Source organism: Lottia gigantea (genome assembly GCF_000327385.1).
Source record: "Lottia gigantea unplaced genomic scaffold LOTGIsca_80, whole genome shotgun sequence".
NCBI lineage: Eukaryota > Metazoa > Mollusca > Gastropoda > Lottiidae > Lottia > Lottia gigantea.
The window spans coordinates 834329-852781 of NW_008710663.1; the positions used below are offsets into that span (position 1 = coordinate 834329).

At 29.5% G+C, this 18453-nt stretch overlaps 2 protein-coding genes across 2 annotated transcripts in view; both read left to right on the forward strand.

Moving 5' to 3' along the window:
- Nucleotides 1-925: 925 nt before the first annotated feature.
- LOTGIDRAFT_222316 (hypothetical protein) lies at nt 926-9308 on the forward strand. The gene is made up of 12 exons (XM_009067220.1): nt 926-991; nt 1677-1885; nt 2262-2341; nt 2525-2607; nt 2899-3001; nt 3340-3432; nt 3689-3970; nt 4296-4507; nt 6865-6955; nt 7194-7256; nt 7778-7922; nt 8576-9308. Exons 1-12 carry the CDS (start codon nt 936-938, stop codon nt 8755-8757), a joined length of 1599 nt encoding a protein of 532 aa, XP_009065468.1. The 5' UTR covers nt 926-935; the 3' UTR covers nt 8758-9308.
- A 1423-nt stretch (nt 9309-10731) lies between these two features.
- The window catches only part of LOTGIDRAFT_168935 (hypothetical protein), a gene marked incomplete at both ends in the record, with an annotated part of 27518 nt that continues 19796 nt past the window's right edge, over nt 10732-18453 (forward strand). Inside the window, 10 exons of the mRNA XM_009067221.1 lie at nt 10732-11406; nt 12358-12561; nt 14029-14149; nt 14491-14688; nt 16240-16254; nt 16969-16995; nt 17269-17427; nt 17514-17578; nt 17920-17922; nt 18178-18180. Of these exons, the coding sequence (XP_009065469.1) occupies nt 10732-11406; nt 12358-12561; nt 14029-14149; nt 14491-14688; nt 16240-16254; nt 16969-16995; nt 17269-17427; nt 17514-17578; nt 17920-17922; nt 18178-18180 (1470 nt within the window). The remainder of the gene's footprint in view (nt 11407-12357; nt 12562-14028; nt 14150-14490; nt 14689-16239; nt 16255-16968; nt 16996-17268; nt 17428-17513; nt 17579-17919; nt 17923-18177; nt 18181-18453) is intronic.

The following is an 18453-nucleotide window of genomic DNA, read 5'->3' on the forward strand; positions in this document are numbered from 1 at the left end:
GTATTGAATGTTAACCCAATCCTGAATTTGAAATTTGAAATGAAAGATATTCTTTAGAAGCAGGTAAAAAATGTGATATTATAGACATTATATCATAATAAATTTGTTTTTTCTTTCTGTAAATATACAGACTAGAAATATCACAGGCTCTTGACATTCTGCTAATAGGCCTATTAAAGATAGCTTGTCAGTCAATGTAATATACGCCCACTGGCAGCTTTGATTTTATATAAAAGTTTTTATTAGGGTACCTCCTTGGATGATCATGAATACTTCCACCAAGTTTCCGTCAAGAATTGTGCCTTCTAGAGTGTTCGCAGGCTAGAATTGAAGACTTTTTCAAGAACATGGGCAATAACTTAATATTTTTAATACATGTAGACTACATAACCATCTTCACAATTTTAAGATTTTACGAACCTTGTCTTATAGCCCACCTTGATTGCAATGGCCACCTCTTTGTGTTACAGATGTTTTGATATGCAGTCGTTTGATTGGGTTTTACAAATGAATACAGTCAATCAGAGGTCTCAACAGAAAGTCTGTAAATAATAAGCCAAAATGTTTACAGTCTTTATGTCAACGGCTCTGATTGATTGTATTCACTTACGTATAATCCAATCAAATCGCTTCATTCCATGATACCTACAAGAAAGGGGGTGTATTACGAAGCTTTACATCATACTAAGTTATAGGCCTATAATAGGGGCCTAACTCTATAATTGACATTAAGAAGATGGTAAACAGGCTAACCTGCTCAGTTTTTAGTGTTAGAAACTAATAATATAAAAAAGAATCACTAAGTAGTCCTGAATCTCTAATTCGATTTTGGGATATATTGAAATATTTTGATTCATTTCAATCCGTCAGAGTACATTTGAGTCAGACATCGCTCCTTTATTGTCGTAATTGCATTCCCGTTTATGGCAACCAAGATGGCAGCTCGCTTTGGAAGTCGTGGTTTTCATAATAATATTACTAAACATGCGAGGTAGTCTTTAACTTTTCATGATTCCTGCTAGATGGCGATTGAGCCCCCCTCCCGTTGTATGTACAACTAACTGTGCATTACCCTATGCTTGTAATCTATTGAAAAAGCAAGAATGACATTTGGCATAGCCACTCCACTTGCCATGTTGGTTTCATAAAAAAAGATGATGACATTACTGTAGCCTAATGATTTCATTGCCGACATAGGAAATCGGACGCTGGTGTCGTTGAAAACAATTCTAAACAAATTTTTCTCTCCCTTTACACCAATTGTAAAGTCATCATAAAAAGATTATTGTTTTATTCTAAAGGATATAGATATGCCTAATGATATTGTCAATAAGATTCATGGCTAGATTCTAATTATGGTACAAAAAAGGGTCTTAGAAATGCACTTCATTTGCTATCTTTATTTTAATAATCTGTCTGCTTTTAGACTAGGCCTATATATACGAGATATTTCAAATACCTAGTGTGGTAGTGGGCCTACATAAATTGATAATGTTCCTGCTTTGACATAAGACAAAAATACGCTATTAACAATCCCCATAAAACATATCGGTATATCGTAGAAATGTTGAAAGTAGGCCTCACTTTCTGTGACTTAATTTTAGTTTATTTGATTTGAAATAAAAGTTAAAAAGAAATAGAAGGTGAAACATTTAAAAAAAATTATTTACTTTCAGGAAACGCATTCAAAGAACTTTCTGCAGTAAAACTGGAAATAGTGAGAGTATAGTCAATGTACCATTATCTCAACCATTACCTAATTTCAATTTACCCAAATATTCTCTAGCTGATAAGCAGACTTATGAAACGAATGTTACTGTCTTAGATAATGGCTTGACTGTAGCTTCACAAAATTATCATTTTAGTCAGTTTTGTACAGTTGGAGGTAAGTAGGTTATAAGACTAACAGATGCTTTTTATTAATAAGACCATCTTTATGTATGGAAGAGTCTAGAGACATGCAACAGCACACACTCTCACTGTTATGGTTACATACACTATGCCTTCTAAATTTGTTCAAGCACCAGTATTATTGATCTTGATAGTAAACGTGACAGGAAAAGTAAGACTCTACCTCTAAGTTCTCATAGAAAATCTCTTATGACTGAAAAAAGTCATGAAATTGTTTAGGACAACAGAAGGACTATACCCTTTTTTTTCATCCCTCTTTATTGATTTCTTTTATATTTTATTAAGCTTAAGCTTAATTAAGCTTATTGTTTTATTTTAGTTGTCCAGGTCTGTATTTTTATTTTTTTTAGTTGCCATTGATTCTGGATCAAGATATGAAGTCTCTTATCCTAGTGGTGTGACACATTTTCTTCAAAAGTTAGCGTTTGGTGTAAGTATACTTGTTTATATTTTGGGCTTAACTCATGAAGGGAAATGACCGTACGAAAGAACTTTATGGATTATGCTTTCTTGGAAAAAAAATTTCTTAGCAAAAACCGGACAATTTGTATCTATGGGAGCCTGTATCAATTAAATTTTAAGTTCAAAAGTATCTGATGATATTTTATTCTAGGCTACAACTAAATATGATAGCAGTGATGCTATAGCTGAAAAATTAGACAAACATGGTGGAATATTTGATTGTATAAGTACAAAGTAAGTATTATTGCCTTATAAAAAGCTGTACTCACAAAAAAAAATTCTTTAGCTTCAGACAATGTTTTAATTACTCTGAAATATCACTGATCATTTGGAATGAAGAGGCTACCTTTTAATGGGCAACTTCTTGTTGTATAAGATTCAAAATGTAACAAACTTGGAATTGAGCCCTTAAGATGTGTTGTATTACGATTCTATTACTTTGAATCTTGAATCTGTGTATGTGTTGGATTGTGTGTATTTATGGTAATATTTATTTTACTTATCAACATATTTTATATCTTTCAGGGATGTTACATTTTATGCTATATCAGCTGAAAAACGTGGTTTATCTGAAGCTGTAGATATTTTAGGTGAAACAGTATTACGACCAAAAATGACTGAAAAAGAGGTAGTATCTATTTTGTTTATGTTATAATGAAACAAATACATTATAAACTTAAAATGGACATAAAATTTATTTGTAAATTAGACAAAACATAATTGGATACACAGCATTGGAAAATTTGGTATAAATAGTAAATCTGAGATACACATTAAATAATATGCACCACTTTGAAATATTAAACTGTTCTGAGACCTCATCATTTTTCATTATTGGCACCATCCTTCAAACCTGCTTTGTCAATATCTGGAGCATGATAATGATGTACGAGTGTTAAATCATGTTGTTTGTAGTGTTTCATAATAGTCAGATGATATGATGTAGTTATACTGATTTTATTATAGATAGAAGATGTCAGACAGGCTATAAACTATGAAACAGATGATATTAACAATGATCCTAATCCTAGTATATTATTAGATGAAATGATCTATAAGGTACACATCTTTGATTTGATATTTTCTTTACAAAATAATTTACAAGCTATTTCAAATAAATATACATCAGGATAAAAGGCTATTTATTTGACGTGATGATACTTGTGATTGTAAAGATTTAATAGCCATAATTATTACTTTGAAATTACAACACAATACCTTCTATACCCTGTGCCTTTGAAATGATTGTATTTTTATGACACGTTCTATATCAGTATACTTCCTAACTATATTTTGGTATTATGTATATTTTCAGGCAGCATATAGAGATAATACATTAGGTCTACCTAAATACGGTCAAATAGAAAGCAGTCATAAGATAGATAGAGGTATATTATATACATATTTAAACTCTGTACACCTACCATTTCGTACTGTGATAGCTGGTGCTGGTGTAGACCATTCACAACTAGTAGAATTAACAAAAAAGTTCATGATAGAAGAAAAACAACCCATTTGGCAAGAGAACTCAGAATTGATAGATAAAAGTAAAAAGTTAGATGGTTCTATATCACAGTACACCGGTGGTATTGTTAAGGTAGGTTTATTTTTTTGTGCGCTCTAATTGAAATTGTATATTGTTTCAAATCCTAAAAGTTAAATGAATATGGGAAACATCATGCTTTTAATGCTGGTAGTATAGAATGTTAACAAGCTAGGAGCCAAAAAGCGTTGAATCTGATAAATTTCTGCCAAAAATATTTAAATCATCAAATTCATTCATTTAATTTCCATGTTGACAGTCTTGGGTCCACCTGAAGATAGACAATAGTTCCACTTGATAATTGTCTGAATTACATACGGTACATGTGATTTTTAATAGCTTGATTTTTTATCCAATAAATTATTTTTCTATATTTCAGCAAGAAAAAGATTTATCTAATGTGAGTTTATCATCTAGTGCAATGCCAGAATTAGCTCATGTTGTACTAGGGTTTGAAAGCTGTTCTCATAATGATCCAGATTACATAGCATTTTGTGTTCTATTTATGTTATTGGGTAGAGGTAGTTCCTTCTCAGCAGGAGGTCCTGGTAAAGGCTTGTACACCAGATTATATAGAAATGTTATCCAAAGGTAAGTCATCGTTTTAATATTTTTATTTGCTCACATGAAAAATGTGAACGTATATCACCATTACCCCAAGTTACATAGATTGGTAGAATGTACAGTTTTCTTTGGATAAAACTTTGTATGGACATGCACAATGGGATAGTGGGTTATTTTATATTTTAGATATCCATGTATAGAAACAGCTACTTCAGATTGTATGGTCTATAATGACAGTGGTTTATTTTATATTTTAGATATCCATTGATAAAAACAGCTACTGCAGATTGTATGGTCTATAATGATTGTTGTTTATTTTATATTTTAGATATCCATTGATAAAAACAGCTACTGCAGATTGTGTGGTCTATAATGATTGTTGTTTATTTTATATTTTAGATATCCATTGATAAAAACAGCTACTGCAGATTGTATGGTCTATAATGATTGTTGTTCATTTTATATTTTAGATATCCATTGATAGAAACAGCTACTGCAGATTGTACGGTCTATAATGATTGTTGTTTATTTTATATTTTAGATATCCATTGATAGAAACAGCATCTGCAGATTGTATGGTCTATAATGATTGTTGTTTATTTTATATTTTAGATATCCATGTATAGAAACAGCTACTGCAGATTGTGTGATCTACAATGATTGGTGTTTATTTTATATTTTAGATATCCATTGATAAAAACAGCTACTGCAGATTGTATGGTCTATAATGATTGTTGTTTATTTTATATTTTAGATATCCATTGATAGAAACAGCTACTGCAGATTGTATGGTCTATAATGATAGTTGTTTATTGTATATTTTTGTCCATATATAGAAAGAGCTACTGCAGATTGTATGGTCTATAATGATAGTTGTTTATTTTATATTTTAGATATCCATGTATAGAAACAGCTATTGCAGATTGTATGGTCTATAATGATTGTTGTTTATTTTATATTTTAGATATCCATTGATAAAAACAGCTACTGCAGATTGTATGGTCTATAATGATTGTTGTTTATTTTATATTTTAGATATCCATGTATAAAAACAGCTACTTCAGATTGTGTGGTCTATAATGATTGTTGTTTATTTTATATTTTAGATATCCATCGATAAAAACAGCTACTGCAGATTGTATGGTCTATAATGATAGTTGTTTATTTTATATTTTAGATATCCATGGATAGAAACAGCTACTGCAGATTGTATGGTCTATAATGATTGTTGTTTATTTTATATTTTAGATATCCATTGATAGAAACAGCTACTGCAGATTGTATGGTCTATAATGATTGTTGTTTATTTTATATTTTAGATATCCATTGATAAAAACAGCTACTGCAGATTGTATGGTCTATAATGATAGTTGTTTATTTTATATTTTAGATATCCATGGATAGAAACAGCTACTACAGATTGTATTGTCTTTAATAATTGTTATTTATTTTATATTTTAGATATCCATTGATAAAAACAGCTACTGCAGATTATATGGTCTATAATGACATTGGTTTATTTTATATTTTAGATATCCATGTATAAAAACAGCTACTGCAGATTGTATGGTCTATAATGATAGTGGTTTATTTTATATTTTAGATATCCATGTATAGAAACAGCTACTGCAGATTGTATGGTCTATAATGATAGTTGTTTATTTTATATTTTAGATATCCATGTATAGAAACAGCTACTGCAGATTGTATGGTCTATAATGATTGTTGTTTATTTTATATTTTAGATATCCATTGATAAAAACAGCTACTGCAGATTGTATGGTCTATAATGATTGTTGTTTATTTTATATTTTAGATATCCATTGATAAAAACAGCTACTGCAGATTGTATGGTCTATAATGATTGTTGTTTATTTTATATTTTAGATATCCATTGATAAAAACAGCTACTGCAGATTGTATGGTCTATAATGATAGTGGGTTATTTTATATTTTAGATATCTATGTATAGAAACAACTACTGCAGATTGTATGGTCTATAATGATTGTTGTTTATTTTATACTTTAGATATCCATGGATAGAAACTGCTACTGCAGATTGTATGGTCTATAATGATTGTTGTTTATTTTATATTTTAGATATCCATTGATAAAAACAGCTACTGAAGATTGTATGGTCTATAATGATTGTTGTTTATTTTATATTTTAGACATCCATTGATAAAAAACAGCTACTGCAGATTGTATGGTCTATAATGATTGTTGTTTATTTTATATTTTAGATATCCATTGATAAAAACAGCTACTGCAGATTTTATGGTCTATAATGATTGTTATTTATTTTATATTTTAGATTTCATTGATAAAAACAGCTACTGCAGATTGTATAGCTTATAATGATAGTGGTTTATTTTATATTTTAGATATCCATGGATAGAAACAGCTACTGCAGATTGTATAGCTTATAATGATAGTGGTTTATTTTATATTCGTGGTAGCTCTCATCCTACTATGGTAAGATTTAGAATTATTTTTAGATTTACAGCTGGATTTAGTACAAATGAAATAGATTTCAACAACATAAGCAAAAAATGTGACTATAATTTTTACCTTTCAAAGCATGAGAGGAAAAACAAATCTAGTTTTAGTTCAGTCTGAGTTGACTCCTGTAAACAATACAGTAAAATTTTAGACTGATTTTTTGTATGATAGTATTGCATGAAATATTGATTTATCATTTTGTCTATTTTAGTTAAATAAACTAGTAGATGTTATTATAAAAGAATTATTAAATACCACTGGAAAGATATATGAGGTTGGTTTTATTTTTGATATCCATTGTCTTCAGAGTTATTGATTTTATTGTATTTGACAGTCTGCTTAGAGCTTCAAAACTTCTGATTGTTAGTTTGATTTTGAGGATATTTGAAAATCATAGAGTCAAAAATCCACAAAACCAGACTCAGGACCAATATTTGGTTTTAAATAAAACACTCTTGGCGCTGCGGTGGTTTACATATTTGCTTACAAAAGAGTAGGCTAATGCCGCTGTTTTAGCAAAATTTCAATCATTGTACCTTGGTGTTGTTGGTCTTCATTAGACCAAATTGGATGCACAAAATTAGGATTTAAGCTCTGATCATGCTATTTCATTTAAGAAACATGTTACTTAATTTTCATAAATAATAAACATGTATATGTATGTGTATCAGCAACTTTGATTGCAATGTGTTAATCAGGGCCATTTATATCTGGAATATCAGTTTCCAGTTTTCTTTATTTACTTGATTATCAGGAGTATATTGTACCTATCTTTGTACAATGATGTCTTTTCAGGAAGAATTAAAGAGAGCCAAGAGACAACTACAATCCATGATGATGATGAATTTGGAAAGTAGACCTCTTGTATTTGAAGATATAGCACGTCAAGTTTTAGCTAATGGATCCCATAAACCTGCTCAGTTTTATTATGATGCTATAGGTAGGATATATATAACTTGGAAATTCAAGCTCACTTTGCCCATGATGAGATCTAATGAATGTTTTTAGACTGTATCTTGGTTTGATTTGATAAAATTTTATAGAAATACTTTGTATTAGTGATATGATCAGATGGCTAGGGGGTTGAAAGTTGTCTTTAACCTGGCACAGAGATATAAATCGAAATTTGCTTGGAAATACAATAGAGCATTATGGGCTGCGAGACAATTGTCTATTTCTGAAATGTTGTATGAGATTTGATGTTAAAAGATTTTTATCAATGCATGTTGAATTAATGTAGGTATAGTTGAGCAAATATTTTTGTACACAGCCCAGTCCAATTCAAAACATTAAAACTGCCAACTATATTTTGAGATAGAATTAATAATAATGGACACATTACAATCCAGACCTATATGGTGTTAATGACTACTTAATATACCTAAAAATGAATTGGACTGTTTGTGTGCATGTTTTGAACTGCAGCCAGATGGTCACAAAAATCTTGGCTCGCCTATATATGTTATTATTTCAATCTTGCCCTATATTATTTTGATAACAACTTTGTTTTAAACTGCATCTAGATGGTCACAAAAACTTGAAAATGATACAACTTATTCTCTTAACTTAAATGCTGTCATTTGAATTTTTCAGATCAAATTACAGCAGAAGATATTAATCGTGTAGCTAGTAGAATGTTACGATCAAAACCGGCTGTAGCAGCTTATGGTACATTAGATAAACTACCACTATATGATGATATAGAAGCCAAGTTAGCTTCATCGTATACTAGTAGATTAAAATTTTCATCACCATTCTCTAGATTGAAGTTATAAATATTATTAAATATAGCATATGTTGTTGTTTTTTTTAACCAATTGTTACTTACCTGAACCCTATTGTGAATTTTGATATAGGTATTAGAAAAATATTCATGTAGAATACATCCCTCTGTTTGATGGACTGTAAATATTTAAAAGGTGAATTGTACTTGGAAAATACATGTAATGATAGGTCTCATCAGCCAGATTGGTCAAAGACTTTCCAGTGCTATTGATTGAATTCGCAAGTCATGTCTCATTTGTGAGACATTTTCCAAGCAAGCCATGTTTCGATGTGAAAGTGTCTGGCTATGAAAATTTTATTAGACAACACTTGTATCGACGAATATCACACATATAATTATCATCAATATTGATATACACTCTCCAGTTTTGTACAAGATTTGATGCAACAATGTTTTCATTTTAAAGCATATGGCATGTTTGTATGTGTCCATACTTTATATCTACTGATGGTTGCAATTTTACTTTTGTTTTTTAATCAATCCTTGTCAAAATGATTATGTTGTAAAAAGATGAACAATTAAAATATCTTAAAACTTGAATAAGGATTAGTCCCTGTCCCCCCTTGAGTTAACATGCGTATGGTGCATGTTTTGTTCGTGAGATCCTTAAAGTTCACTATTTTTCATTGTGAATTTGACGAAAGCTACAGATATATCTGAATTTGATGAAATTTTGTCTGTAGTCCTATGCTTGTTGACAAAAAATGTCTGTTTAGTTCAGGTATTTTACCTTATATGGCAGGCTACAATTCTAAGCTGTCGATTTGCTTTTGATTGTACCATTTTGTATGACTGTTGGTTCTTTTTTTTAACTTAGCAATCTGTAAAAGTGTTCAGAGCTCACCATTAAAATTTGAGCCTACAAATCCATGTGTGTCTAGAATTATCCAAGTTTAAAAGTTAAAAAGACTCGTCTCTTTTCTTGACATATATCTTCATAGAGTAAAGACATCTATAGAAAAAGGAAAAGAAATTCCTGGCTTGAGATATTTTTGTAGGAATTATGCGATTTTCTTACATTTCTAATAATTCTGAAGACTATTTCATTATATTCAAGACAAATCTACCTACCAAAATGGCAGTTAGTTATCTACTTAAATGTGAAATTTTAATGGCAATTATGACCAAATATATATCTGAATATTTGAATGTTAATGATGTGTTTGAAGTGACAGCAGTCTAGATTTCTTTGGTCTGTGGTGATTTTCTGTTGAATTGCCATTGAATTGTATGCAATATTAAAAAAAGAAGTAATATAAATCTAGCTCTATCAAGTGGTAGACAAGTAATTCTCTTTAAACTGAAAATCTATTTGGAAATGAATATTAAATATTTTAAAAATGTGTATGCCTCTGTTCATATACATGTTCCAGGATAGATATCAATATATAGAAAATATAGGGGACATTTATAGTTTTTTTATCTTAGGACATTGTAAAGCCAACATATTTTAGTGACCTTTCTGCATTTTTGAATGTTTAGAAACCAATAAACTATTATGACCAAATTTTAAAACTGTAACAATTTCAGTTAGTAATATAAAATAATTTAATCATATGATGCAGAAACTAGGAATTACAAATTTAGATTTATATTGATAAATTTCATTAAAAAAATATATTTTCTGTTTGGATACAGGAAGGCAGTAACACCTGTATTCATAAAATATACACCAAACGTTTATTACAACTAAATCAATACTGAACATGTGTTACCATCAAACTCAAATAACTAGCTCACTTGAATCTGAATAATCAATGCTTTAAATAGTGAGTCATGTTAGTCAAATTGACTATTCTATGTATTTAGTAAGTAAAAAACCATAAGGTTTTGTTGATCCAACCATCTTCTGGAACTTGTGTTATGTAATATTGGAAAATATCTGGACTTGGAGAACAAATTTCGAATTGTTGGAGTCGCAGAATGTGACAATATTGTTTTCTGTACAAATTTGAACATCATTATGTATTATAAAAGTGTACTTTTTCTTTTTCTCCTGTTTTCGACATATCGTTTTTCAAATGGACAGTGTTCAAACAAACGTGGATGTTTTCCTAAAGTGAAAGACTTTGTAGCAGATACAGCAAATACTGCTATCACTTTATCAGCAACAAGTACCTGTTCTGCACCCACACGTTTTGAAGGTTTGGGAACTGCTGATGGGAAAAATTTTACGTGTAATGTGAATAATAAAATAGACAATGTAAGAGATAGGAGTCCATTTTCATATGAAGTTGATGGTAAAACTCTTACTGGCTATAATCCCAATTTAGACACATATTGGCAGTCTGGTCTAACAATAGCTACTGAAGGAGCAGTAGCAACACCACAAGTTTTAGAGTTAAATCTAGGATCAAATTTTACAATTAAAGATATTAAGTTATACTTTAAGGCGTTAAATAGTCCAAAAGATGTAAAGTATGATTCCAGACCAAAAGCTATTTACTTTGAAAAGTTAGACAAAGATAATAATAATTGGGTACCATGGAGGTATTTTGCTGAGAACTGTAATGATTTCAGTGGAGTGGAAGAACAGAAAGTAGGTGGTCCTGATTTATCAGCAACATCGGCTTTTTGTGTAAAAGATGGTCATAAAATTGGAGGGAATGCTGGTGGTGTTCATAATGACACCTTTTTTGTAAGTAGCCTATGATTTTGATGCTGGGATAGCCCTGAATTATCATTGAAAGGGAGGGTGTAATTAAATCAAAAAAATATATTATTCTTATAAAAAACTAAAATAAATACATTAATATCACAATAATGATACCATCATTTATTTTGGTTTCAATTGGTCATAGGGAACCGCAGTGGCTCAGTGAGTTAGACGCTTGCTTGCTAACCTGAAGATCCAGGGTTCAATCCTGGCATAGGTCAAGATAATACCTTCCGATTTTTCAACCCGGTTTCCTAGTGATGCAGGTAAGAGGGGCTGACATGGAAAAAGCGTCTAGACGTTCGGATGGGACAATAAACCGAGGCCCTGTGTGCTACAGACTGTGCACGTTAAAGATCCCTCGCCAGTTCGACAGTTCAAAATTGAAAAAGAGCAGGCTAATGCCGCTGTCCTGGCAAAATTTCCCTCATTGCACCCTGCATGGCGTTGCCCGTCTCCATTAGCCCACATGGTGCAGAAAAGTAAGATGTAAAACTCCATTCATTTCATTTCATTTATTTCAATTGATCATAAATGAATTGATTTGTGGGCCTTAGCATTAGGACTTTCCATCGAAAGTGCTAGTAAAAATTTGGTAGAATTATTTGGTTTAGAATGATCGTTTTATGAGTTTGCTTCAGAATGATTTTCTTATAATTCATTGTTTTGTTTTTTGAGAAAGATAAATTCTATACCTAAACTCAACAGTGAAATATACGGAGCCCCTAAGGCGCAATTGTAAACATATTTATTTATTATTTCGTTTAAACGAAATATGTGATATTATTTCGTTTAAACGAAATAATTCTTTCGTTTTAACGAAATAACTAATTCGTTTAAAATAATTCGAAATAATAATGAAAAGTGTTGAAAATTGCGCTTAAGGGGCTCCGTAGAAATATGTATTCTCTTTGTAACTATTTTATTTTTCAGGTTGAATTTAATCCTGGTTTAGAATATGATCCTGAGTTTACTGATAATAAAGAAGTTGCAGATCATTTTGTCACAAGTGGTATAAGAGTACAACTTCATAAACCAAACTCTGATAAGCCATTACAGTCATATTATGTTGTATCTGACTTAAGTGTTCATGGTTATTGTTATTGTTATGGCCATAGTTCTGTTTGCAAGGGGCAGGTGAGATCTATGATTTCTATATCATCCAGTGTTTTTCAAAAATAATATATAGTATTTGAATTGTATGTGCTTATATACAATACTTTATTATTGAATATAGGCATATCCAGTTGTCACAATGTCATTTAATGGAATACAGACTAAAAATTCAATATAAGAAATTTTTTTAGGCGTTTTTGTGTTATGTCGATTAAGCAAAATCAAACGCAAAAGTTAATATAGATATTTAGACAACTATATCCCTTCAAGTTAATATAGATATTTAGACAATTATATCCCTTCAAGTTAATATAGATATTTAGACAACTATATCCCTTCGAGTTAATATAGATATTTAGACAACTATATCCCCTCAAGTTAATATAGATATTTAGACAACTATATCCCTTCAAGTTAATATAAATAATAAGACAATTATATCCCTTCAAGTTAATATTGATAGTTAGACAATTATATCCCTTCAAGTTAATATAGATATTTAGACAATTATATCCCTTCAAGTTAATATAGATATTTAGACAATTATATCCCTTCAAGTTAATATAGATATTTAGACAACTATATCCCTTCAAGTTAATATAAATATAAGACAACTATATCCCGTCAAGTTGATATAAATATTAAGACAACTATATCCCTTCAAGTTAATATAGATATTAAGACAATTATATCCCTTCAAGTTAATATAAATATTAAGACAATTATATCCCTTCAAGTTAATATAGATATTTAGACAACTATATTCCTTCAAGTTAATATAAATATTAAGACAAATATATCCCTTCAAGTTTATATCCCTTCAAGTTAATATAAATATTAAGACAATTATATCCCTTCAAGTTAATATAAATATTAAGACAATTATATCCCTTCAAGTTAATATAAATATTAAGACAATTATATCCCTTCAAGTTAATATAGATATTTAGACAACTATATCCCTTCAAGTAAATATAAATATTAAGACAAATATATCCCTTCAAGTTTATATCCCTTCAAGTTAATATGAATATTTAGAAAAGTATATCCCTTTAGCATGAATATTCAGACAGCTCTATTCTGTTATATTTGACATACTACCATTTGTTATTTATCATTTTACTCACAATAGAAATTAGGAATTTCTGAGAATTTATTGATTGTTTGTAATATGTGTTATATGAGTGAATGGACAAATTAATTCTCTGTAAAGTTTATCAACTATATAACAAGTTATAGAGATACTGCTTTAATCATTGATATCAATCATAGATATCATTCTAGCAAATGTGGCATTAAAATGGCCATGTACAAGATTGTACTGTGGTGGGTGTTGCTAATTAGGCAGGACTTGCCAACTCTCCCAGAAGCTTATGCCACTATTATCCTGGTTCTGTCAACTCTCAGAGAATCCACTAAGCTAATGTTTTTTTGGTATATTTATTCTATCGTGTATGTCACTGAGGGACCTAATTTTTGTTATTGTAGAATTCAGATGAATGCGAATGTGAACATAATACCATGGGAGCACATTGTGAAGAATGTATGCCACTATATAATAATCAAACTTGGAAAATGGGAAAACGAAATGAAGCAAATGTATGTCAAAGTAAGTTACTCTGTTGTTATTCTTGACGAAATTCATTCATCACCTGGGGTTGAAGTCTATTTAGAATAAGAAAATTCAGAAGACAACACTGTTCTTCATACAAGTTCAATTTCTAGTTCATAAATACTATAGAAGGCATTAATCTTGACTGAATTGGTGACACTTGTGAAAACGTGGAAATTGTTTATTTTCACCTGAAAAATAAAAGATTTTGAAAACTACAGAAATTCATCATTTCTGAAAGCTATCAGTGGGCGTATATTATCTTTTATTTCATGTGTTCAGATATTTTATCCTGTCTTTTATCTCCATCTTTAACAATGACTTTCATGATATTTTAGAATGTTTTTGTAATGACCATGCTGAAAGCTGTCACTATGATGAAGGTAAAGGATATGGAGTTTGTGATAATTGTTTGAATAATACTAAAGGTGATTTCTGTGATGAATGTATATCTGGATATTCTATAAACTCTTATTATACCAGAGATAAAACTAATGAAACTGTCACCCCACCAAAACCTACTGGAACTTGTCAAGGTAGGCTTTCTTTTTTCTCACTCATTTTTTCATTGAACAATTTCTACTCTAGACACCTGATACCACTTTCCATTATGAAATACTTACTCACTTATGACTGATATACTTCCTCATGTCAAAAGTTCATTAGCTGCTACCAATGTTGTTATGAATTTCGGGTTTCGTTTTGAGGTTCGGATCGTTAGTACTAGTTTATTTATTCTCAGTTTTTTTAAAAACTTAGTTGAGATTAAAGCAAGCTATCTTCATTGTGAGTTATTTAGCAATTGGAGAATAGATTATTTAATTATATGAATAACAATTACTTAAAAATAATAACTTGCCACATTACGTCTTTATCAAGTAACAATGTCATTATAGTAATTGTTATAAATTCATTATCTCCAGTTATTTATGTGTTAACATGTTGTAATCAAATTGATTCTGAATACAAGTGAATTTAAAATAAATCTTTGTGCTCAGTAAATATCAAGTTATAATTCATCTTAATTGATCAAAGCGTGTTGAGACTTTTACTAAATATTACTCAAGGGAAGACAAAACATTTTTTAAAAAGAGCTTATTTGATAATGAAAACTGAATGTGGGGCTGATATCTTGAGTACTGCCCAAACACCAGCCCTGCAAATTTCGACAGGCTGTAATCAAATGAATTTTGTTTTCAATTCAATCATTATTGTTAACTTTTAGTGGCTAATGAATCATAAATGAGCCAGTTTTTTTTGGGCTGACATTTTGTTATATATTTGTTGTTAAGTGAATTGAAATTGGATTATAATAATGTAGAAGGCTCCACCCACATTGTATTGAATAATGACTAATAGAAACTTATTCAAGTGTATATAACTACACCTGATACAGTATTGATTTTCATAATATATGTTAATTTTATTATGATTCATTCTGAACTTGTCATTCTCTGTAATCTTCTCTTGAATTCAAAAAAATCATTATTATATATTATTCGATAGCTTTGACACATCATATGCCAATCCTATTAATGATTTTTCATGATCTTAAAAATATTTGTTACATTTGAAATTACAGTAGGTAAATAAGGTTGTTATTGCATTGTATTTTGTTGAAAAAGCAAAATTCGTCAACTGCAGCTCAATTAGAATTTGAAGAATTTTTCTTTAGATCACAATTTGTGTATAAATCCCTTTATTGCAAAAAAAAAACAAGTCATGTGCAGTGCAGGATTATTGATACAGTAGAAAATAAAAGAATTTCTGCAACCTTTTATTTTCTGCTGTATTGATAATCTTGCACCATACACTGCTAGATACTGCATCATCAGACACTGCATCAGAGACTGCATCATCAGATATTGCATTATCAGACACTTCAACATCAGATACTTCCTCATCAGACACTGCATCAGATATACTGCACCAGACATGTACCTCCACAATTTGTACCTAAAATCTTCACTTGTATGTGCCCAAAATATTCTCATTCAGATCCACTACGTACAAAAATTACATGGAAAAGCATCATTTTGTGTAAAATAAAATGAAATTCTAACAGTCAATTTTCATGCTTATTTCAGATTCTTCTGGTGCATGTAAGTTTCTTTGAAAAATTTAAATTTTCTTAACTTCTCTTATCCTTAAATCAAAAATTATGTATTCTAAGATATTGTGAGGTTGGTGGAAGATTGTTTTTGAACCATGGTGCCATACAATATAAACTTATCCTTTGACTGTTGTATGGGGAGCTAAAGTTGCTCAACGAGTTAATCCCTTGCTTGCTAACCTGGTTCAATTTCCAACTTGTCAGTGATGGAAACGGTAGGGGATGAAATGGAACAATCTTTTAGTACTTCAGATAGGACAATAAACTGTTCTGCAGACAGTGCATTCCATTTGGAAATGGAAAAAGAATAGGCTAATGCAGCTGGACTGGCAAAATTTCAATTTTTGCACACTGCATTGTGTTGCCCCTAGTGACCCAATCAATGCAGAAAAGCTGGATGTAAAACTTCCATTTCATAGACTGACTATAGGATTTTTTAGCTCAGGAAAATTTAATCATATTGTCCACCATTGTTTTGGTTTGGAAATTTTCCTGACCAAAGGAAGCAAATGAAAAGGAAAATCAATAAATATTCAGAAATAAAATTGTATGAATGAAATTAAACAATGACTTTTGAAAGATTTGTTTGTGTAATAAATACTCACAGGTGTACAAGAAAAGGGAATCATATTTACAATGGAAGTATTCAGATTGTTAGTCAATGATTTTTTTGAGTCATTATTTTGATGTTTTTTATTTGTAGCTTATGATTGTGGTAGTTACTGTATACGTAAGTAACAAATTTGACTGATTCTTTAAAACTAATGGAAATCTTGTGTCCGCAAAAATTGGAAAAACTTTTACAATTGAGAGAAAACCTTTAAACTTTTCATGGAGCATTAAATTTGGTATTTAATTTGATTATTTTTTGAGATATCTACTTACAAAAGTTAAGAATCTATTTTTGTGTCAAACTGTCAGCCCGATGCAGGTTTAGGATGAACAAGCAAAATAAGTTTATCTTTGGTTGTGGTAAAAACTAAATACTATTTGTATATTTCAGTTTGTGGTTGTAATCTAGAAGGTACTGTGAAAACAAGTTTAAATAATTGTGCTTCCAATGGTACCTGTGATTGTAAAACTAACGTTCAGGGAGAGAAATGTTCAGAATGTAAGGATGGTTTTTGGGGATTGGCTGAATCTAATGTTGATGGCTGTACAGGTACATCTAATTCTTATTTCATATATATCTGTTACACGTTTTATGGAATTTTCATAATATTGTTATATTTCATTAAAAGTTTACAGAATGTGAGCATATATATTATATATTTACATATTATATTGATAATTACTTGAATGATTTACATAATGTGAGTGTATGATATTATTATAATATTTAATGATTTACATAATGTGAGTGTATGATATTATTATATTATTTAATGATTTATAGAATGTGAGTGTATGATATTATTATATTATTTAATGATTTATAGAATGTGAGTGTATGATATTATTATATTATTTAATGATTTATAGAATGTGAGTGTATGATATTATTATATTATTTAATGATTTACATAATGTGAGTGTATGATATTATTATATTATTTAATGATTTATAGAATGTGAGTGTATGACATTATTATATTATTTAATGATTTATAGAATGTTAGTGTATGATATTATTATATTATTTAATGATTTGTAGAATGTGAGTGTATGATATTATTATATTATTTAATGATTTACATAATGTGAGTGTATGATATTATTATAATATTTAATGATTTATAGAATGTGAGTGTATGATATTATTATATTATTTAATGATTTATAGAATGTGAGTATATGATATCATTATATTATTAAATGATTTATAGAATGTGAGTGTATGATATTATTAAATTATTTAATGATTTATAGAATGTGAGTGTATGATATTATTATATTATTTAATAATTTATAGAATGTGAGTGTATGATATTATTATATTATTTAATGATTTGTAGAATCTGGGTGTATGACATTATTATATTATTTAATGATTTATAGAATGTTAGTGTATGATATTATTATATTATTTAATGATTTATAGAATATGAGTGTATGATATCATTATATTATTTAATGATTTATAGAATGTGAGTGTACGATATTATTATATTATTTAATGATTTATAGAATGTGAGTGTATGACATTATTATGTTATTTAATGATTTATAGAATAAGAGTGTATGCTAT